Source organism: Molossus molossus, unplaced genomic scaffold, assembly GCF_014108415.1.
Source record: "Molossus molossus isolate mMolMol1 unplaced genomic scaffold, mMolMol1.p scaffold_m16_p_12, whole genome shotgun sequence".
Taxonomy (NCBI): Eukaryota; Metazoa; Chordata; class Mammalia; order Chiroptera; family Molossidae; genus Molossus; species Molossus molossus.
The window spans coordinates 97,175,303-97,197,402 of NW_023425347.1; the positions used below are offsets into that span (position 1 = coordinate 97,175,303).

The window sequence follows — 22,100 nt, forward strand, 5'->3', positions numbered from 1 at the left end:
CATGAAGGGAAGACGTGATGTTGCCGGCTCTGGACTGCTTTAAAGTGGCAGCGGGTCGAACGCGATCACCTTCAGACGGGCCAGCCTTCTCGGCCCTTGTGGTTTCCTGAATGACGTACCGGGGACTCATCCATCTCACAGGTCGGGTGCATCCGGGGAAGCTGAAAACTTGGACCCCAGAGTACTGTTGGTCAGAGGTAAGAAGACGGGAAGGAGGGGCCAGTCTTTCGGAAAAGGCCTCAGCGGCCCCTCAACTTGCGTGGATTCTTCACTGTAGTGCGCTGAGCACAAGACCTGGGCCGGCAGCGCCAGGCTGACACCCACCCCGGCTACAAGGGTCTTGGCATCAAAGTCGGCTCGAGGCGGAGGGGGAGAACCGTGTTGCCAGGGCCTGGCCCTGATGCCCTCAGGCAACTTCCATAATTAAAACACAAGAAAACGAAATGCAAACGAATGCCAACTTGAGCCCCAAAGCACACCTGCCACAGGGCCGCCCGATGGGCACAGGGGGCTGATACACGTGGAGAGCGCGGAGGCCAGTGACAGCAGATGCCCAGCACTCAAATGTCCACTTCAGGGGCCTGTCGGAGGACCAGCCAGCCTGGGGAGCAGCAATCACTGAAAGGCGGGGGGAGGCTCCCTAGGTTTGATGCTAAAACCCGGGGCACACCCAGGCAGACCCTCCCGTTTCCATTTCTGAGCCCTCAGCAGACAGCAGACGGGGTGGCGGTAGCAAGGAAGTGACGGGTGTGAAGGGCAGACAACCCGTCCTCGAACACGCCCTCTGCTTCATCACCCCGCCGGGGCTCCCGAAGGCTCCCGAAGCCTCTCACGCACCTCGTGGCGGTCGGCTCAGGCCTCGCTCCGTCCCCCCGGGAACGACAGCACCACTGTCCAGAGCCGAGCGGTTTTATCTAGGGGTGCCCTGCTTTCAGTCAACATGGGGGGCTGGGGGGAAACCAGGACCCTCTGGGCTTTACCAGGAAGATGCAGCAGAAACTAAGAACGGTTTGGAAATTTGGTGGTGGTGGAAGGGAGCAAGGATGAGTTGGGTAAAATGCGTCACTAGGGGACCAAGTAGCGTGGGAAAAGAAGAGAAAGCTGCAAAGGTGAAAACCAGGCGGATGTAAACCTGACCCCACTGTCGGATTATGCAGACACCGGCCGTCAGGGCTTAACGCTCTGGCTTCTGGAGCGCGGAGGTTCCACGGTGCCGGAGACCACGGGGCCAGACCAGAGCCTGCGCGCGCCCCGGAGGCAGACCACCCCCAGCGAACTGCTGTGGCCCAGCGGGGAGGCCAACCTCTCGGTGCCCAACTGCTGAACCAGAAACTCACTTCATTTTGTAACTGCCGTCCCCCCAGTGTTTGCCGGGGCCACAGTCCCTCCAGTCACGGTTTAAGGCAACAGCTGGGTCCCCTAGGAAAGCAGCAGAGGGGGTGGGAACTGCTCTGGGTGTCACCCTCCATCTGGGGTTAGTGGGGTGGACAGGCTGAGCCAGTGCCCAGAGGGAAGGGGCTCGGGAAGCAGGGACCGGGAAGATGCTTGCTGAGAAGGTCAGGCAAGTCCAAACTGAAGGGTCTTGACTGGCAGAGTGCTCGATGACAGGACTCGGGCTTCCCGAGCGGAGGGCGGCGGGGACCTGCGGGCCCTGGAGCAGCCTGCGGTGGCAGAGCGCAGCGAGCTGCCTCCCGGACTCCGGCGAGGAGCCAGGCCCTCAGTTGGTCTGGTAGTGCTGCCGCAGTCGGGCCTGCAGAAATTCGAACGTCAGGTTGTGTCGGGTGATGATCCCAACAATCTAGGAGGAGAAGAGACCGGGTCACCTGCCGAGTCCGACCCAGCAGGGCAAGACCGGGTCCCACAGGGATGACAGACACATCATCGGGACACTCCCTTCAAAGGCTGCCTGATCTCCAGATGGAACAAGACTACAGACAAGTAGGGTTCATAACAGGAGGCGAGTGGGGGCAGCCGGGCCAGCTACATCTGAGTGTGCCTGTCTGAAACGGGGCGCATGCTCTCCAGTTCCCGCCACCCCCGCTCCATGTGCGTGCACGAGGCAGAGCCCAGCCAAGGCTTCTGATGGGCTCTGAGCCCACGGCCCGTAAAGCCACCTTCAGAACAGCCTGTCGCTGTCTGGTTGACTTATGAGAAGAAATGCACATTTGGTCTTCGTCCAAAAGGCCCCTAAAACCCTTGGAATTGCCTCAGTGGTAAGAGTAACAGGGCGTCTTTCACTTTTCATAATGCGTCCCTTCCAACCATACTTGAGTTTATGTTGACGATGTGACTTCTAGAAAGATCCTAAGGATGGAGGCTGGTTGCCAGGGGAACCTACCATGTGAGAAGAGGATGAGAACTTTCAGCCCAACCCCTATTTAAGTGGGGGAGCTAGAGGTTGAATCAATCACCAATGGCCAATGAAGTAATCAATCAAGTATGTAATGAAGTCTTCATTAAAATCCCTGAGCTACAGGGTTCAGAGAACTTCCAGGCTGGCGAACGTGGAAGGTGCTGGGCGGACGGCACGCGGGGCACAGAAGCTCCGCCCTCGTCCCACCACCTGCCCTGCGCACCTCTTCTACCAGGCTGTTCCCGAGTGGATTCTTTCATCACAGACCAGCAATCTACTCGGCAGAGCCTTCCTGGGTTCTGTGATCAGGGGCTGTGGCAACCCGACTGACTGCCAGGTCAGAAGCACAGGGGACAACGGGGACTGTCGACTGCCATCTGAAGCGGGGTGGAGGGACAGTCCCATGGGACTGAGCCCTAACCTTTGGAGTGGACGCTCTCGGACAGACAGTGGAGGCTATCCAGAGAATCAGAGAAGTGCCGGGTGTGGGGGTCGCACATCTGGGACAAGTGTGCGGCAGGGGTGAGGGCGGAGGACAGCGCTTTCCCCAGATGGCCACTTTCCAGTCGTCGCAGTGACTCCCCTGTCCCCGATGCGCATGCCCCACAACGTAAACTGCCGGAGCGGCCGGTACAGTTGTTTCGAGGCACACAGTCTGACCCGCAGCATCCACCTGCCTCAGGGAGCTGTGCTGTGCACTCTGACCTCAGAGACGGGTCATTTCTGGGGGGCGAGCTGGCACACGTATGGAAAGCCTCAAAGAGGGGGTCACTGCAGTGAAATGGAACTGAATACCCCCCAGGACGATGAGGAAGTGAGTGGAAGCCACAGAGTGATGCTGTCAGGCCACTAAAGAGCACCAGTGAATGCTTCCGCCGCGGGAAGTCATCTTCTCTAGATTAAGCAAAATATTAGGGCATTACACAGTATAAATAGTGACAACATTTTCAATAAAATGTGGTATATAAAATCTCTTTCTAGATGCAGAGAAAAGATAAAGGATATACCTAAAAATTAATGTGGCTGCCCTGGCCAGTTTGGCTCAGCGGTTAGGGCGTCGGCCTGCGGTCCAGAGAGACCCGGGTTCGGTTCCCGCTAAGGGCTGTACCTCAGGTGTAGTTTGTCCCCGGCCCTGGTTGGGTCGTGTGGGTGGCAGCCACTCGATGTGTCCCTTTCACGTCGATGTTTCTCTCTCTCTCCCCCTCCCACTCTATCTGAACAAAAAATGGAAAAATGTCCTTGGGTGAGGATAAAAAAAAATTAAGGTGGCTAAGGGTTTGGTATTTGTTTTTTTTTTTTTTTTTTGGCTTATCTCTATTTTCTTACTTTTCTACAATCAAATAACAGTATCACGTGATAGGAAAATAAGAGTTCTGAGGAAAAAAATGAAAGTCGTAATGATCACTAGGTGTTGTCTTTTAAAACTCTCCCAGTATTTGCTTGAAATTCGCTAATGTTACAAATGCCCAGAACAGGCGGGGAACTGACACCCCAGGCGCTGTCAGGTCCAGGGAAGAGGTGGCCCGACAGGGCTCCAGTCCCCGGCACCACTGGCGACACCTGCTGGCCACGCTGGACACAGCATGTAAGAAGCAAGGCAAAGGGGGGAAAGGTGCGGGAAGCCACCCCAGCCCGCCTGCCCACTCCCTCCTCACTCCTGGCGGGTGTTTCAGAGGACATTTTAGTCTAGAACCTCCCTGCCGGGTCCTGATGTGTCCTCAGGACGGAGAAGCCCTGACTCGCAGAGCGCTGTGGCTAGAGGGTCCTTTCCGGAAGGCGGTGGACGGATGAGGCCGGCACAGCTGCAGGCCTTGGGTTCTCCTTCCTCCCTCGGGACTCACTCACCTCTCCCACGGCGTTCACCACCGGCAAGTGCCGCAGCCCCATTGTCCTGAACAGGTTGAAAACCTGGGAGACGTTGGTGTTGGGTGACACGGTGAAGGGTGATGGGTTCATGTAGGGGGTGACATCCTACAGAGGAAAGAGAACTCAAGTGACCTGTGGCCGGTTCCACCCTAACCAGGATGAGACGCAGACCAGCACGAACCGGCAGGGTCAGCCCTCCTCACCACAATCATCCGTGGGTTCAGCAGGGTCAGGTCCAGGTCATGGATGTCAGGGTAGCGCGGGTAATCCTCGGCCATCTCCGCGTAGGACAGGCGCGGCTGGCTGGCGCTCTGCAATCCCAACCGAGACACTGTCCTTGCAGCCCGCGCAGCAGCCCAGGCCACACGTGGAGCCCCGCCCTCTGTGTCATCTCCGCCCAGCTCACCCCCTCCCCAGAGCAGGGGGCGCAGGGCAGCGGCCAGAACAGGCGCTTCGAGGTGAGACCATGCTCTGGAGCTCAGCCTGTTCCTAGCTGTGTCACCTGGACAAGTTTCCTTGACCCTCTGAACCTCCCTTTCTTCATCTGTAAGAGACACTGGTCATTCGCAAGTTTACATGGGAAAAGTGCTAATACTAGCTGCGTGGACTGACTTGTGTCCCCCAAAAGAGACGCCCAAGTCTTCACCGCTGGTGCCTGCGAATGTGGCTGTATTGGAAATCAATTCCCTGCAGATGTGATCAAGTTAAGATGAGGTCATATTGGACTGGGGAGGACCTTAAATCCAATGACTGGTGTCCGTATGAAAAGAGAAGACACACGGGGAGACCGTGTGACGAGGAGGCAGAGATGAGGAGATGAGTCTGCAGTCAGGAGACACCAAGGACTGCCGGCAGCCACGCGGGGAGGGCGGGGAAGGACCCTCCCCGGAGCCTCCAGAGCGAGCAAGGCCCTGCCGACACCTGGACTCTGGCCTCGAAGACGATGAAGAGTAAAGTGCTGTTTGAAGCCATCTGTCACTGGCAACGGGATACAGTAGCCTCGGGAAACCCAGACACAGCTCCGTCACTGCTCCTCCATCCTGAGTCCCGCTGCTGCTGTCACGGGCACCTGGGCCACATGTGACCATGGTGACAAGTGCTAGTCACTGCTCTGCCTGGCCTCACTCCCCTTAACTCCACTCTGCACACCGCTCTCTCCGCCACCACCCGAGTCCAGTGCGGGCAGGCCGGCTCTGCTGGGTTCCGCATGCAGGCAAGGCCTCTGTGCTCTGGCTCCCTTCACACCTCCAGCTTCCTGTGCCCTGTGCTCCGCTCATGCCTCTGCCCCACTTCCAGCCGGGCTGGTCCTCCCCACAGACACACCCTCAAGGCCCAGCCTCTCCACCCCTGGCCGTCCCAGCCGCTCCTGGTTAGCTGCTCTCCACAGGCCAGCTGGACCGCCAGCGAACTCAGGCTGACCTCCAGTGGACAAGACCCCAACCAGGAGCGTCGGCTTAAAAAATAGGTCTCTAAGAAGCTTTTCAGTCTCCACCTAGAGGGATGGAGCATGTGAGGGTGAGGGGGTCTAGGTGGCTAGGGACCACTCTGAACAACACACCCCACCCACCTCTGCTGATCTCTACAAAAACTAAACAAAAGAGAAAAAACTACAGGGGGTTCACAGGAAGAACGGTATTTTTTTTTTTTTTAATCCTCATCCAAGGACATTTTTCCATTTTTTGTACAGAGTGAGAGGGAGAGAGAGGAAGAGAGAGAGAGAGAAACATCGATGTGAAAGGGACACATCGAGTGGCTGACACCCGCACGACCAACCAGGGCCGGGGACAAACTGCAACCGAGGTACATGCCCTTAGCGGGAACCGAACCCGGGTCTCTCCGGACCGCAGGCGGACGCTCTAACCGCTGAGCCAAACCGGCCAGGACAAGAATGGTATTTTTTTTGATAACACATGTACGGGAGTCCACGCCAACCAGAAACAAAAACGCAGAAGCTGCAGAAAGCCCTGGAGGCGGCAGGACACCCGACAGCAGGTGCGCAGAATGACCCGAGGCCGCGGACTGCGGCGGGGGGAGCCACGCCCAGCAGCCCGCTGGCCGGCACACCACCCCGGGCCCCTCTGCTCTCCCCGCGGTGGAGGGCGATGCTCCGGCCCCGAGCCTTCCAGAATCCCGGTGCAGACAAGAAGAGACACTTACCGACTGACTTTCGGAATAGCAAACTCCTCGGACGAGCAGGGTGACAAGCTGCGACCGAAGGATCAGGCCGTGGAAGGTCAGAGGGCGGAAGCGTTCCTCCATGGTCCAGTCTTCACTTGGGGACTGGTCAGGGTATAGGTTGGGGTAGGGAGTGTATCTGTTATATAAAAACCAGACGCTGCCTAGCACACCCTCAGCAGGATCGCGTCTCGCCCACATCCCCACCCGCTCCCCGAACTCCCGGCACTCAGGGGCTCCCTTGCTGAGCCTGCAGGCCCCGGCAGCCGTGCGGGGAGCTGCGCTCACCTCCGCTCCAGCATCTGCTGCAGCAGGTCCTCCTTCTCGGCTGGCTCCTCCGGGGCGACGTGCTCGTCGCACATGTTGCGCAGCTCACTGGACGGGTAGGACTTCATGGACTGGCTGCGTCTGCGCTGCTCGCCCGCGCGGGTGAGGATGCTGGATTTCTGTGGGGGGAGGGGCGCGAGGCGGAGGTTCTGCAGGAAGGCCGGGCCTGCGGCACGTGGGCAGGCACCCAGTGTCTACTCGGCGCAAGGATCTGGGCGCAGTGGGGGCGAAAGCACACGCCGACGGGCATGGCAGACGTCTTCAAGTGGCTCGGGCCCTGGATTCGCAGGAGCCTCTTGGAGCCGCAGGGCTCGCTGCAGACCCCGAGGCTTCTGCTGGCCCGACGTCCCTGGCTCCTTTGATTCTGGAACAGCACCTCCATTCTCCAGAGGGCAACAATCCCCTCTCACGGCATGTCTTGGTGGGACTGTCGGTCTCTCTGCCCTCCAGCCCCCAAAGCCAAGGGGTGGGCACACGACCCAGGGGAGGCAATGGGACCCTCCCTTTGCCTGGATTTCAGACCGGGAGCACCCAGGGACAGAGAATGGCCAGTCCAGGCTCCTGGCCTCCCAGGGTCCACTAGCGCCTGCACCCCAGAGCACACACCACTCTGGCCCTTCCACCTTCTGCTGGTCCTGCAGCTTCCAATCGATGTTTCTTTCTTAAGGTGGCCAAAGTCCACTTCTGTGGTTGGCAACTCCAGAACCCTACCTGATACAACCTGCATGAATCCTGAAGCCGGCTGACTAAAAACAAACCTGCCCACGAGCCTGCCGGGGAACAGACACGTCCTGACAGCCTAACGGAGTCCACATCGCTGTCGCTGCAGTGCTGATTCCCCCAAGGGCCACCCAGAGCCACCCACCTGCAGGGGGTGGCAAGCACCAGAGTGAGCATGAAGGAACCACTTGCCATCTGTCACCCGCCTCTCCTCCCGGGCTGTTCTCTTACCTTGAATTTGATGTTGTTACTGATGAGCTGGTTGCCCTTCATGAACTCCTTCTCGTTGCCCCGGTTCTCGGTGACCACCGGGAAAGCGTGGTGGACGGTGGTGCGCAGGATGCTGACCAGGGACTGGATGCGGGTGTGCGGGTAGACGTAGGTCAGGTTGGGCTCCATGATGTCACTGGCTCGCAGTCTGGGGAGGGAGGAAAGCCGTCCAGCCTCTCGCCTGAGCCCAGGGCACAGGAACAGACCGTGATGGGCTGCCTGGTTCCCTCGCCGCCTGGACCACCAGGGCGCCTCTCCCGAACCGTCTCCTCTGCACCCGCCCTTCCCATGCCTGGCACGCCCTCCCCTGCTTGTTAAACTGGGGGGCCTCAACTCATCCCTCGGTTCAATATGAAAAATCCCCCCACCACGAACCCCATCCTCTTGGGCTGATTGGCCATCCCCTCCCCCATGGCACATTCCCTGTATTGCTAATGAATTGCTATACTATTGGAATTACAAAATGCTGGGCCCTGGCTGGTGTTGCTCGATGGTTAGAGCACCAGCCCATGTACCAAAGGGTTGAGGGTTTGATCCCTAGCCCCGGTCAAGACACGTGCAACAAACACCGATCAATGTGTCTCTCTCCAATCGCCCCCACCCCTCCACCTTCTATTTTCTCTAAAAATTGATGGAAAAATATCCTTGAGTGAGGATTAACAAAAAAACAACAAAAAAAGTTTGGTGTCCCTTTAGGCCAGAGATGGCAGGTATAGCCCACAGGTGAAGTCTCTAACGTCTCGTCCACACTGTGTGGCTGCTTCTGCACTTCGAGGGCTGACGTCTATGGCCTGCCCCTTTACAGAAGCTTGCTGACCCCTACATCACACTGCCAGGGCCTTCTGTGGGCTGATGGGTGATGTGGTGATTATGCCCGAATAATCACTGCTCATAGCACGAGGTTTCGTCAGGCACAGGAGTTGGCTGGTTCTCAAACAGAGCTAAACCCTTGGTTTACGCATTCAACCCTAACAGACTTCACGTAGAGCCCTCACTTCCTGCCTGACCAGACCACCGCAGGGACCACACCAACCAGGCATCGGCCCTGCCCGTCCCCTGCCCCTGCCCCCGGCCCCGCCCCAGCTCCCAGCCACGCTCAGTGCTGCTTGGGGACAAACGTGCTTGCTATCTGGATGACCCTCCTGTTATTTACCATTTCACTTAATTCCAACCCAGGAATCTAAAGAACCGTTTCCCACACTAATACAAACATCGCTTGGACCCTCGAGTTTATGGGTTCTGAAGCTGGGACATGAAGAGACACCACGGCCTCACTTGTCCATCTCCACGTCCGTCTCCCAGCCCAGAAGCGGTGCTCCTCGCAGGCCCACGTGGATGTCGTAAATGCCATGATTGAAAAAGTCCCCTGTCCACTTGGCCACCTGAAACACAAAGTCAAGGCTTGGAAAGAGGCTGCTGTGGGGTGACCTTGCCCCTGAACCTGCAAAGGGCCTGGGAGGGGAGTGCTCACCATCAGAGTGATCATGATGGGAAGCCCGTAAGTGATCTCATTGGTAGACTCGATCAGGATGACCGTGAGACTAATGGTCATTCGAACGACCCCGCCCAAGAAAGCCGCGGCACCAATCAGGGCAAAGGTCCCCGAATAGATGTGGCCCAGTCCGATGTAGCTGTGCAGGAAGAAAACGAGAACGTGGCTTAGAGTCACGCCGAGGGGAGAGGCGGGGGCGATGGTCCATGCACATGCACACGCGTGCACGCTCAGGCACACATACACACTGTACCTTTTGAGGACATTGGCCACCAAACGTCCAAAAGCAGCGCCACACAGCAGAGAAGGCACGAAGAGGCCACTTGGAACAGAAATGCCGTAAGTCCAACATGCAAGCAAGAAATAGAGGACGAAGAACAAAGCCAAAGTGATGGGGCTAAAGGTACCTGCAAGGCAAGGACAGACCTGAGTCCCACTCCCAGGTGCCTGCCAAGGCCCATCGGGCTGCCCCTGGTTCCTACAAGATCCTTCTGTATCCCAGCCAGTTCACCTCCGACACTAGAGGCAGAAACGCCAACCTTGTCTGGGTTGGAATTACAAAGGAAAAGTTCTGGTTTTGCTCAGAATTAAGGGCAAGCCTGGCTGTGTCTGAGGGCCAACAGAGGAGCACGGGAATTATTATTATTGTTCTCTGTACAAAACCCACTGACTCAGGAATGGGCAGGCGCACAGGAACTCACCGTCCTGGTGGAAGAGCTGAAGGATGGCAGCCTCCTGGGGGTTGAAGAAAAGTGTGGCCATGTCATTGTAGGTCTCATTGGGACAAAAAAAGGTCTTGATACTTGAATTCACATCATCTGATGTGACCTAAGAAACAGAAATCAAAGCCAGTACAAGGTCAGTACACCTGGCCAGGACATTTGAATCTTCAAGTGGGAGGTCCCCAGATAGGTTGGAAAAACCTGGCATCCTTGCTTTTCCCGTAAGTTAAACAAGCAGCAAAAAAACAGACCTATACTCAAGAGCAGCCAACTGATACTGTATTCCTGGCATTTTGAGAATGAATGAATCAGGACGGGGGCCCTCGTTCGTCCACGTCCACAATGAAAATGTGAGTATAATTAGGAATCACTGTGGATTTGGCCCTGTCTCTTCTCCCAGTGCTAGTTTTGTACGTGATGCTCCTGGAAGCCTGGCCTGAGACCCTGTGGACTGGGGGATGAGGCAGGTGACGGACCAGTGACTGGGAATTGACAGGTTTAGAGGAGCATCCAGGGTGTGGCTTGACCTAATCCTCCCACTCTGGTTCCAAATGGAGAAAGCTCCCACCCTGAATTTGCTGTGGACCTCGAGCTCCTGGCTGCCTCTCCCCAGGCTCCATCTGGCCGAACTAAACACCGACTGGGCAAAGAGATTACTGCTCCACATTTCAGACCTCTCCTCGCCATCACTTTGTGCAGGAAGATGGAAATCTGGTCCTGCCTAACTCACCAGGGGGAAGGAAATCTGGATCATGAAGGTCCTTGTTCTGTTTGATGGTACCACAGCCCTTCACACCTATCGCCGGGTGTACGAAGCGTGTTATTACAAAGCTCACTGAAGACAGAACTTTCCCTGGACTCAGTTCTACAGATAACACTGTAGAGATGCCCTTACGTGGACACTGTAACAACACTAGGTGATGGGTTTGTACAATCCTACCATATTGGTCCTTTATTTGTCACATGTGTCCTTTTCGGCTCTTTAAAACTGTGAAAACCACTCTTAGCTTAGGGACAACACCGAAACCAGCAGCTGGCCGGTGGGGGGGGGGGCCCACATGTGGGCGTAGCTGCTCATCCCTGGCCTGACACACTCCAGCTGCTCATGGACCAGTCCTGGGGCACCGAAGCAGCAAAACGAAGGCCCACAGGGACGCCGAGGACTGAGTGCCCACTCAGGGGCTGTAAGACAGTACTCGGCACTCCCCTGCCGGCAGAGCCACACAGCTGACCAACCACAGCCCAGCTCTCAGCCCCAACGCCAGTAGACCCCAAAACGCAGGGTAGAGTAAGCTCCAATTCCTACCTCACCAACCCTGCTCTTTCAGGAACAGGTTCTGAAAATACCACCCACTGCTAAGAAGGGAAGAGGAGAAACGCAAGCAGGACGTGTGCCAGCAAGTGACCTCGACGCCGGAAGAGCCAGGACTGCCGCCCGCCCCGAGGCACAGTCCTTTCTCCCCAGCCTGGGTGGCTTTCACCACCACGGGGCGGGGGAGATAAGGCTGCTGGCTCGCTCCAGGTGTGCAGAGCTGGAAGAGGAACTTGGGGCTGGAGGAGAAGCAGATGGTCCACTTCCTGAGCCTCTGTTTCCAATCAGTTTTGTTCCACAGAGATAGACAGACAGACAGGAGATAGACAGACTAACAGGAGTTCCCCGCAGTGATGACCAGGATTATTCGCAAGCGTGGAAAAGGCAGAGGTGCACATCCTCTTACGTAAAAGGCTTCCACACATTCCTCTCTCAGCACCCTGACCAGGCGTGGAGCAATGAACCCACACACGCATGAGCTCTGGACGAGGCCTGCCACCCTCCCTGGACCCTCCCCGAGACGCGGGCAGAGGCGGCAGGGGCGCGGGGCTCACCTGCAGCAGGAACGAGTCGTTCCCGACTGGGCTGGAGGACATCTGTCGGCATTCTCCTAACACCATCGAGGCCACAAACACCACCACGGTGGTTACCAGAGACACCAAGAGGCTCTCTAAGACTCTAGGAAGCAAAGGACAGCTGTCATTAGCGACAAAAACACCCCGGTCTTGGGAACTGAAACACAGCCCCTCCTATCTGAACTTTCATTTCCCCAAAGAGCATGCTCATAGCCCTGTCGGTCACATGTGTGCAGAATGTCAGTGACCTGCTGTGTTCCAGAAATTTTTATGTAAAAAGTGGGCAGCCAGGAACATGGCTGCTGCGTCCACATCTCTCTCTGAGGGACAGAATGGCCTTTCGTGTTAGGTCCTGGAGTGCACCTCACTGACCCTCGGGCTGTGTCACGCATCCTCGGTGTGAACCAGGAGAGGCTGGGCCCCTGGACGGAGCTGACTCAGCCTTCTGGCCTGCGACAAAACAGCAGGTCACGGCCTGTCTCCATTCTCATTCTTCGACGCGAAATCTAAGCTGGCGTGGGAAGCAGGGTCTGTTCACGTAACCACCTCCCCGGGGAGCGGGGGCCCAGCCCACTCAAAGCTCGGGGAGCCACACAGCCTGGGGGAGCGACCGCTCAAGTACCTGACGAGCTTAGGTTTCGGGTGCACGTTCCGCATACGGTACTTTGCAAGCCTCTTGTTCAGACAGTTGAATGTGGCTCCCAGGAGGCCCCCAATGACCCCCATCACGACGAAGAAACCCAAATCCACAGCTGTCCAGAGATGACATTTTTTATCCGAGTCAGAGCACTGAGAAGGGAAAGAAAGGGAGAGGGACACACCACAGTGCCCATGAGAACAGGGAGGGAGGGAAGCGGAGAGAGGACAGCCGGGCAGGGCGCACACGCAGGGGGCCAGAGGGCAGAGCCCACAGGCCAGAGGTCACTTCTCTCTGGTGCTCAGAGTGATTATCATGGTCAAGCAAGAAATTCTGGGGATAGAGAACAAAGCATACCTTAAACTCGCCAAAGTTCAGCAGCCCAGGGAGCTGGAAGGAACCCCAACTTCCAAACTGAATCCCAGAGCGAAAGAAGTTGAGGGTGAAGGTGGCAGACATGGAACAGAAGAGCTAGAGACAGGTGACAAAGACAAGGACATTCAACAGTGGCAAGTCCAACTTTCTCCCTGACCCTCCTTGTGAAACCTACTGCTCCACAGAGGCCGCCAGCTCCAGGGGACCCAGCACCCCCGCAGGAAAGGCACCGTGTGGGCGGCGTACCACCGCCCTGCTGCGCGAACCTAGCCGCTCACCCACCGCGCACAGGCGGTGCCGAAGGGAGCAGTAACACGAGAGGAAGGCGCCGCTCCATCTAAGGCAGGAGATGGGGGTTCAAGCCCGGCTCTGCGGCCGCCTCCCAATGACCGGCACTTTGATGTGGGGAATGCAAGGGCTCGGGTACGAAGAGGACAGGGAAGTCTGCGGAGGGCAGCTACGGTGTCTGAAGCAAAGGAACTTCCAGTCTAGGCAACCATGCTGATCTCAGAACTACGGCTTAGATCGGGGTGTGGTCACATGGAGAAGGTTTCTCTGAAGGTCCTGCTCACCACTTTCCACGTGAGCCCTTGGTTCCAGAAGGACGAGCCCTCCTCCAGACTGAACAAGGTCCCCCCGATGGGAGCCCCGAAAGCTGCAGCGACGCCGGCAGCCGCCCCTGCTGACACGAAGTCCCGCTTGTCTCTGAGGAGAGACGACACAGCGGGTCTCTTGGACGAAGCCTCGGCCGCAGAAGCTTCCCCTTCCTTATCTAACGTTTGCTCTCAGGACCCAGACGTCAGGGCTTGAGGGCAGGTCTCCGGTGAGGCCGACTGGGCCACAAACAGGTTCACCCGAGAGCCTGATGCTCTCCCCGCCCGAGTGCCTCCAGGGGGAGGCCCCTCATGTCAGAGTCCTCTGAACGTGGGATCCCAGCCCCAGCTCAGTCCCTGCTGAGCCTCACTCGTCCCAGAGCTTCCTTCCAGAAGGCCACGGCATCATGGGACTGTCAAAGTGCCGGTGACCGCAGGGGGGCAGGTAACAATGAGTGACCTGCAGGAATACCAAGGCAGGACGGTGGACCAGAGCTCTCACCGGGGGCCGATTCCAAGGGCCTTGTGTGCTGGACAGTTAAACACACACAAACCCCATAGGGCAAAAAACTACCAAGAAGAGCACCTTCCAACCCAGAAAGGCAGCGATCCAGTACACTGCTTTGGAATACGAAATACACTCTTGATAGTATGCCTGTGGACTGTCTCAGTTGTGTTGTCTTTTTTTTTATTTTTGGTTAATCCTCACCTGAGGATATTTCTCCATTGATTTTTAGATAAAGTGGAAGGGATGGAGAAAGAGAGAAACATCAATGTGAGAAAGAGACATGGGTTGGTTGCCTCCCGCATGACTCCAACCAGGGCTGGGGATCGAACCTACAACCCAGGTATGTGCCCATGACCAGGAATCAAACCCACCACCCTTCAGTCCACGGGCTGACACTCTTAACCACTGAGCCAAACTGGCCAGGGCTCGGTCGCGTATTTCATTGCCCGAGACGCGTCCAGGCCTTAGGTCAGGACAAAACAGAAGCCGTGAGACCAGCCAGGCCCTTGTTGCTTATTTTCAGGGCAGTAGCTCAAAGGCCACCTCCTTCCTGGCACCGGGTTTCAAGCAGCCTGCCCAGCAGGGGAGACAGTGAGCCGGCAGAGCGAGCATCGGGTCTGAGGAGCAGTAAATGCAGTTTATCTTTTCATGAAAATCCAAGTCCTATTGTCAACAAGGCAAGGAATAGCAAGTGTTGGAGAGAGCATGGGGGAAAAGGAGCCCTCATCACTGCTGGTGGGAATGCAGACTGGGAAAGCCACTGGGAAAGCGGTCTGGGGGCTCCTCAAACCTTACAGGCGTTATCGTTGACCCAGCAACCCCGCTTTTGGGTATCTACCCCCAAAATTTGAAAACATTTATTCACAAATATATATGCATCCCATCCCTATGCTCACTGCAGCATTATTCACGGTCACCAAGACATGGAAACAACCTAAGTGTCCTTCAGTAGATAACTGGATAAAGGTTATACACACACACACACATGCACACACATACATATACACGTATGTATACGTGTATATATACAGGAATACTACTTAGCTACAAGGAAAGATGAAACACTACCATCTGCGACAACGTGGATGGACCTTGAGGACACTATGCTAAGTGAAATACGTCAGTCAGGAAAAGCTGAGAACCATATGATGTCACTCATATGTGGGATATAAAACTGAAAAGTCACAGACACAGAACGGTATGGTGCTTACCAGAGGGAGGGGGGTAGGGGGAGCAAAGGGAGCCAAACATATGGTGACAAAGATGATCTGACTTTGGGTGGTGGGCACACAGTGCAATAGACAGACCATGTGTCATAGAAATCTACTTGAAACCTAAGTAATCTTATTAATCAATGTCACCCCAATAAATTTAACTTAAAGAGAGGAAAAGAAAGGAAAATCCAATTCCTAACCTTTCCATACCTGTCACTTCGGAAATAGGGGAAGTTCACCTGGATCTTCCGGAAGGAGATGCTCTGGAACTACAACAAGAGGAAAGCAAGTCAGAGAGGGGCCCCGGGGCCAGGTCTGCAGGACCCCTGCCTTGAACACACCTGGGCAGATGTGCTGCAAGAAGGAAGAGTCCACAGTAGCAGCCCGGGGAAAAGAACTTCCTTTCTTTCCCGCCCCGAAATCTCTACGCTCTTCAGAAATTGCATTTCGTACACAGTCAACCAGTCGGAAGGAAGAAGGGGAAGGAAACAGCTGAGCGCAGGGCTGGGGGAATGAAAGCTGCTGCAGAAGACACGGGAGCCCTGCTCAGGGGACGAGGGCAGGGAAGGGCCCGAGCGCCACCTTCACCTGCACCAGTGCCCAGGCCGCGCCCAGGCCCCAGCTTCCGGAGGCAGGGGCTGCATGCACGCGCAGGGAGGCGGCACGGAGATCAGAAGGCGGGCCCTGGACGGTCTTCTCTGCTTTGCTTCCACCGCTCACTCCCTGCCACTCCCTCCCCTCGGGCTGAGAGAGGGCTGTGTCCACAAGTGACCCTGAGCCCGAATCGGGAGCAGCCCGTGAGGACGGCAGCCTCGGCGTCCTGAGCTAGCGCCTACCCTGCGCTGTCATGGGTCCTGTGCTACCTCGGGCGCACTCAGCACAGCCCTGCGCCCGGAACCCCCCCAGCTGTGCTCCCAGCATCTTGGATTCGGCAGCGCTGGGCTGACCCGCTGAGCCGCCTTCTGCAGAGGGGCTGGCCAGTGGCTGTGGGGCACCAGGTGACTTTCATTTACATTTCTTTTTTCTTTATTGATTTTTAGAGAGAGAGAGAGGGAGAGATAGAAGCATCGATGAGAGAGAACATCAATTGGTCACCTCCTGCATGCCCCCCACTGGGGATCTAGACCACAACCTGGGCATGTGCCCTGACCAGAAATCGAACCGGCGACCTCTTGGTGCATGGGTCGATGCTCAACCACTGAGCCACACCGGCCAGGCCAGGTGACTTTCACTGAAACAGACTTTCTCTATGTCCCATTTCTGCTCCTAGGCCCTCATTAAAGCTCTGAGGTACCAGTTACCCACTCTCCCAGCGACAGGCCACATAGTTTTCACATTACTGACTTCAGATTTCAAAGCCATGTTAGGGTATTCCCAATGGATGTTTTTCCAGAATGAAGCACAGAATGCCCCTCCCCTGGAGACCACTGCAAGGGTCTCGCCCTCCCATCAACCCTTACCTGAGGTAGGCCAGCTCCCACCACGGCCCCACTGTGGATCATGGGGCCTTCCTTCCCCACAAAGAGCCCTGGGAACAGGTGAAGAAGGGGAGACCATCATCAGCACAGGACACCTCTGCTGTGTGAACCTTCCACTTGAAAATATAAACGAGATGTCTGTGCAACTGTCTATCCAAAAGTGAGTCAAATTCCCATTAAATAAGAGAAAATACTCTTTAAACTCTAAACTGGGCATCAGTCAACCACAGTCTGCGGACCAAACAGGCTTGCTATTTTTGTACAGCTGGAGAGCTAAGAATGTTTTAAATGGTTACGTAAGTGTAAGGACCAAGTAACATTTCCCATCTGGCCTCTTGGCCCACAAGGCCTGGAATGTTGACTATCTGGCTTTTTACCCAAAAAACTCACTGACTTTGCAAAGAGCCAACTCCATAAACCAACTAGATGGTGGTCTACTTCCAAACTGAACGGTGAGTTAATCAGAGAGCTCTGAACGGTAATTCACTAACAGTGCCTGCATTTTATATCTTTTTTATTTTTATTTTTTGTTAATCCTCACCTGAGGATATAATTTTCCAATGCCTTTTAGATAGAGTGGAAGGGAGGGAGGAAGAAAGAGAAACATGGACGTAAGACACATCGACTGGTTGCTTACCACACAACCCCAAGTGGGGTCAGGGATAGAACCTGCAACCCAGGTACGTGCCTTTGACTGGGAATTGAACCTGCGACCCAGAGGCCGATGCTCTAACCACTGAGCAAAACTGACCAGGGCCAGAGCCTGCATTTTATAAACTAAGCTATCTGGCCCAACTGGTGTGGCTCAGGGTTGAGCATCGACCCATGAACCAGGAGGTCACTGGTTCAATTCCCAGGCAGGGCACATGTTTGGGTTGTGGGCCAGATCTCTGGTGGGGGGCATGCGGGAGGCAACCGATTGATGTTCTCTCATGGATGTTTTTCTCTCTAAGATTAATCAATCAATCAATCAATCAATTAATTAAAAAATAAAAACAAAGCTGTCCAGCTGGTGTGGCTCAGGGTTGAGTGTTATCTCAGGTGCCAGCAGGTCATCGGTTTGATTTTTAATCAGGGCACATGCTCAGGTTCAGGTCTGATCCCTAGTAGGGGGCCTGCAGGAGGCAGTGGATCAATGTTTTTCTCTCATTGATGTTTCTACCTCTCTCTCCCTCTCCCTTCCTCTCCCTCTAAAATCAACAAAAACATACTTTAGAAAATTAAATAAATGAAAATAAAAATAAAAAACAAAACCATCAACAGAAAGCGCAGGTCTTCCTATCCAAATCGACTTCATTTACATACACAAAGCTTCCTGTCACCTTTCCCCTTGAAGATGTGAAGGTGGAAGTCAGAAAGCCCCTCCTCACCTCCAGCCACACTGAACAGCACTCCGAAGGCTTTGCAGAGCAGGGTCCGCAGACGGACGATTCCGGGCACCTTCACTCCGTTCAGATAGCATTTGATCTCGGGTATCCCAGAACCTGCTGCCACAGGCTGGCGGGAGAGCAGCACACCCACACTCAAATCCACGGGCTCCGTGGCCCACCCTCATCAACCTCACTACAAAGGGACAACTGACTCCATCAGCATCGCCTGGTGGGCCTGGGTTTCTGACTCCCTAGGTCTGGGAGGGGATGGGAGGATGTGCATTTCTAACAAGTGCTTGGTGATTCGGCATCGCCAGGAGCCTTTCCTCCAACGACGCACGCAGGCACCAGTCCAGACGTTCTGATCGCACTCACCTGAGCTGGGGCCCAGGTAAGAGTCATTTTTAACGTTCCCCAGGGGATCCTAACATGCTCCCCAAGGTGGAGAACCATCCTAATCCAGATGTTTGCTCTTTAATCTCTCTAGAGGCTAAAACCTTTACTTTCAGAAACATTTCTGAGTAAGAGGCCACTTTCTGCAGGAATCTCGATTCCAAGTCTAATTCAGTTCTCTGACCTTCCAGTAATGGCGATGAAGATAAGGAGGGCAGGACCCCAAACCCTGAAAGCGAAAGGGCAGCACCCACACCCCCTCACCTCAATTAGGACGAGAAGACTCCCCAAGAAGACAAAAATCAAGTTGAAACCCAAGAGTTCAAGAAGGGACAGGGCGAGGCACCCTTTCTGGCTGCATTCCTCCACCGCTGCAGAAAGTGGGTTAAGGAAAATGTGCTCCAGCCGACGGCTTTCCTGCGAACACCTGGACTGGTGCAGCTTCTTCTCTGAGACATGCTGGCTGCTCACTGCACTGCTTCCCGTTTGCCACGTCTCCACTAGGAACCATTTTTCATTATGAAATGCTTCAATCAACACAAAAAGTAACATCGCCCTGGCTGGTTTGGTTCAGCCATTAGAGCATCAGGCCACAGACTGAAGAGTCTCAGGTTTGATTCCCGGTCAAGGGCATGTACCCGGGTTGCAGATTCCCGCCCTGGCCCTGGCTGAGGTCACGCAGGAGGCAACCAATTGATGTGTCTCTCTCACAATGATGTTTCTCTCTCTCTTCTAAAAAACAAAAAGCCCTGGCTGGTGTACTCAGTGGTTAGAGCATCACCCTGCACACCGAAGAGTCATGGGTTCAAATCCCAGTCAAGGTCACATACCTAGGTTGCAGGTTAGATCTCCAGCCGCTGGTTAGGTATGTTTGGGAGGCAACCAATCCACATCTCTCTCTCACATCGATGTTTCTCACTCTCTCTTTCTCTGTCCCCCCTCCCTCCCTTCTACTCCTCAGGTGAGGATTAACAAAAAGTAACCATCACTCATAAATTGCAATGTGATGCCACATTTGCTCCAGATATTTTTTAAAAAATGAAAACATTAAGTCCTGGCCAGTGTCGCTCAGTGGTTGAGTGTCGTCCATGCACCAAGAGGTCGCTGGTTCTATTCCCCCGATGGGTTTGTGGGCTTCTATCCCCAGTGAGAGGCATGCGGGAGGCAGCCAATCAATGTTCCTCTCTATTCCTCTCTCTCTAAAAAAAAATTAAGTGTCATTAATAAAAAATCTTTACGTTTCTGTCCATCTCTCCTCTGGGAAAAACCACTAACCTGGAGCTACTGTGAAACATAATATAAATGGAGTCACTTTAAAGTGGAGTCAGAGCTGCCATCCCAGAGAAACTAACTACCTGTTTGCCTGACTCCCCGAACCTTTGGAATGTTAGCACTGGGAAAATTAACCTTTGGACTGGGCCTAAAGCAGCAGTTTTCAAACAGCTGTTTGCAAAGATAACAAGGAAACAGAGAGTAAGACTAATATTGCAAAGATAACAAGGAAACAGAGAGTAAGACTAATATTAGCATCACTTAGGATAGCTTATCCGCACCTGTAGGAATTCCTTCCATAGCTTAGTAACACCCAAAGAAATTTCTTCCTCCTGTTCATTAGCTGTTCCCTTCTCCTTCTCATAAGCACCCCCTGCTTTCACCTCCTAATAGCAACACTTGGATTTCTGCCTGAACCAGAGCTTCCCAAATAGCTGTCTGTGAATCTGGAATACATACTCGTTGCCTGTCACTTTGGCCTTTTAGTCTTAGGTTAGCACATGTATGTTTCCAGATGTATCCATATTGTTCTATGTTTTTAAAATTAAAATAATGGCATTGTATTCCACGCACATATTCCAACTTCCTTTTCTAACTTTTGAGAATTAGCCAAGTTGATACACAGTCCTGGTTTGTTCATTTTAACTTCTGCACAAAATCGTATCATATGAACATACCATACTTGTTTCATTTCCCCATTTGGTGATTCCAATTTTTCGCAATCATGAAGCTGCAAGGAACATCTTCGTATGTGTCTCAGGTCTACAGCGGGAGAATTCATGAGTCATGCGAAGGTGCAGCTTCCTAGTTATTAAATTTCCATTCCCCTGAGCAGTGGTGGGGTGAGCACTTTTCCACAGGTTTATTTACTATTTAATTTTCCTCTACTGAGAATGTCCTATTTGTACACTTTACTAATTTTTCTACTGGGCTGCTTTTCTTAGTGTTGTAGTTCTTCCTACATTATGGATACAAATCATGCCTCTTATTTTGTTTTTGTTTTAAATATTCACCTGAGGATATTTTTCTATTTATTATGAGATAGAGTGGGAGGGAGGAAGAGAGAGAGAGAGAGAGAGAGAGAGAGAGAGAGAGAGAGGGAGGGAGGGAGATTGATATGACAGAGACACACTGACTGGTTGCCTCCTGCACGACCCGACCAGGGCTGGGGACGAACTGCAACTCAGATACATGCCCTTGAACTGAATCGAACCCGAGACTCATTGGTCCGAGGGCTGGTGCTCTAACCGTTGAGCAAAACTGGCCAGGGCTTCAAGTTTTGTTTTGCCTATTTACATCTTCGTACTTCTGAAATTAATTTCTAGTACAAAGAAGGAATCTATTTCTCTATTTTTCCATATGGATATCCAATGTTCCGGCATCTTTTATTAAATAACCCATTTTATCCTCACCGATTTATCGCTGACTGTCATTCACACAGGCCAGCGTCTGCATCCCCATTACCTTCCATTCACTAACTGGGTGTTCCTGCGCCAGTGTGACACTGTCCCAATGACTGTATCTTGAATTATAAGTCTTGACATCTAGTAGGGCAAGTCCTCCTGCATGTTGTTCAAAACTATCTCAACTACTTCTGGCCCTTTACTCTTCCACACAAATTTAGGAAGAGAACTGTCAAGTTCCATGAAAAATCCTATTGGCATTTTCATTGGAACTACATTGAATTTATAGACCGACTGGGAAAAGCAGGCATCTTGGTGGTTTGTGTCTCACCAACCATGAATGTATCTCTATTTATTAACACGTTCCTTTTGTGTCCTTCAATGTTAATCACAAACCTTAAAGCTGAACAGCTAATGAATAGCTCTTCACAGGTCGTATCTACTGTTAAACTCATTTCTAGACAAGAAAGTAAAAGCAGAAACTGCTGGCATCCACGACCACCAGGAACCGTGACAAGGATACATGTCTGTACCACTCCAAACTTGAGCTGGGTGAAGAGGCGCACAAAGAAGTCCACAAAGAGACCCACCTGTGAAGAGCAAGGGAGCGTCAGTCACGCAGCTTTCCCGAAGGTGTGACGGCACTGCCCCGAGAGCAGACTCCCCCACTGCGCTGACGGCCCCGGGACGCACACCGGCGTTACCAGCAGCAGTGGGGGAGTGGCTTCCATTCTCCAGAGGCCCTGCTCCAGCCTGGCCTCACTGCCCCCCAAGAACAAAAGGACATGTACAGCTATGTTGAGAGGAGGAGAATAAAACAAAGAGGGAAAAGAATGCAGAAAAAGATATGAGACCAAGGAAGACCACTGTGTCTTCAGTGATGCTTAGCTGAATAAGCACATAGCTTAGATTACTTTGAAAAAATTTTTTTAATTGATTTGAGAGAGACAGAGAGAGAAACATTGATGTGAGAGAGAAACATCGATCGGCTGCCTCCCATACTTGTCCCCACCGGGGATCAAACCCACAATCTGATTGGAAGTCA

The 22,100-nt window shown here is 53.8% G+C and overlaps 1 protein-coding gene across 3 annotated transcripts in view; it reads right to left on the reverse strand.

The window, feature by feature from the left end:
- Positions 1-832: 832 nt before the first annotated feature.
- Positions 833-22,100, reverse strand: part of CLCN6 (chloride voltage-gated channel 6) — a 33,547-nt gene continuing 12,279 nt past the window's right edge. The window contains exons 5-23 of one of the 3 annotated variants that reach the window (XM_036255580.1): positions 21,579-21,645; positions 18,645-18,751; positions 17,988-18,114; positions 16,600-16,667; positions 15,350-15,408; positions 13,397-13,529; positions 12,807-12,920; positions 12,435-12,601; positions 11,792-11,915; positions 9,905-10,031; positions 9,457-9,610; positions 9,183-9,342; positions 8,987-9,093; positions 7,673-7,859; positions 6,683-6,840; positions 6,377-6,533; positions 4,423-4,530; positions 4,199-4,324; positions 833-1,750 (exon numbers count right to left, since the gene is read on the reverse strand). In XM_036255580.1, coding sequence (XP_036111473.1) covers positions 1,718-1,750; positions 4,199-4,324; positions 4,423-4,530; positions 6,377-6,533; positions 6,683-6,840; positions 7,673-7,859; positions 8,987-9,093; positions 9,183-9,342; positions 9,457-9,610; positions 9,905-10,031; positions 11,792-11,915; positions 12,435-12,601; positions 12,807-12,920; positions 13,397-13,529; positions 15,350-15,408; positions 16,600-16,667; positions 17,988-18,114; positions 18,645-18,751; positions 21,579-21,645 — 2,283 coding nt within the window. In that variant the 3' untranslated portion in view covers positions 833-1,717. Of the gene's footprint in view, positions 1,799-4,198; positions 4,325-4,422; positions 4,531-6,376; positions 6,534-6,682; positions 6,841-7,672; positions 7,860-8,986; positions 9,094-9,182; positions 9,343-9,456; positions 9,611-9,904; positions 10,032-11,791; positions 11,916-12,434; positions 12,602-12,806; positions 12,921-13,396; positions 13,530-15,349; positions 15,409-16,599; positions 16,668-17,987; positions 18,115-18,644; positions 18,752-21,578; positions 21,646-22,100 lie in introns of those variants that run through there. The other 2 variants (XM_036255579.1, XR_004958874.1) reach the window with 2 other exon arrangements.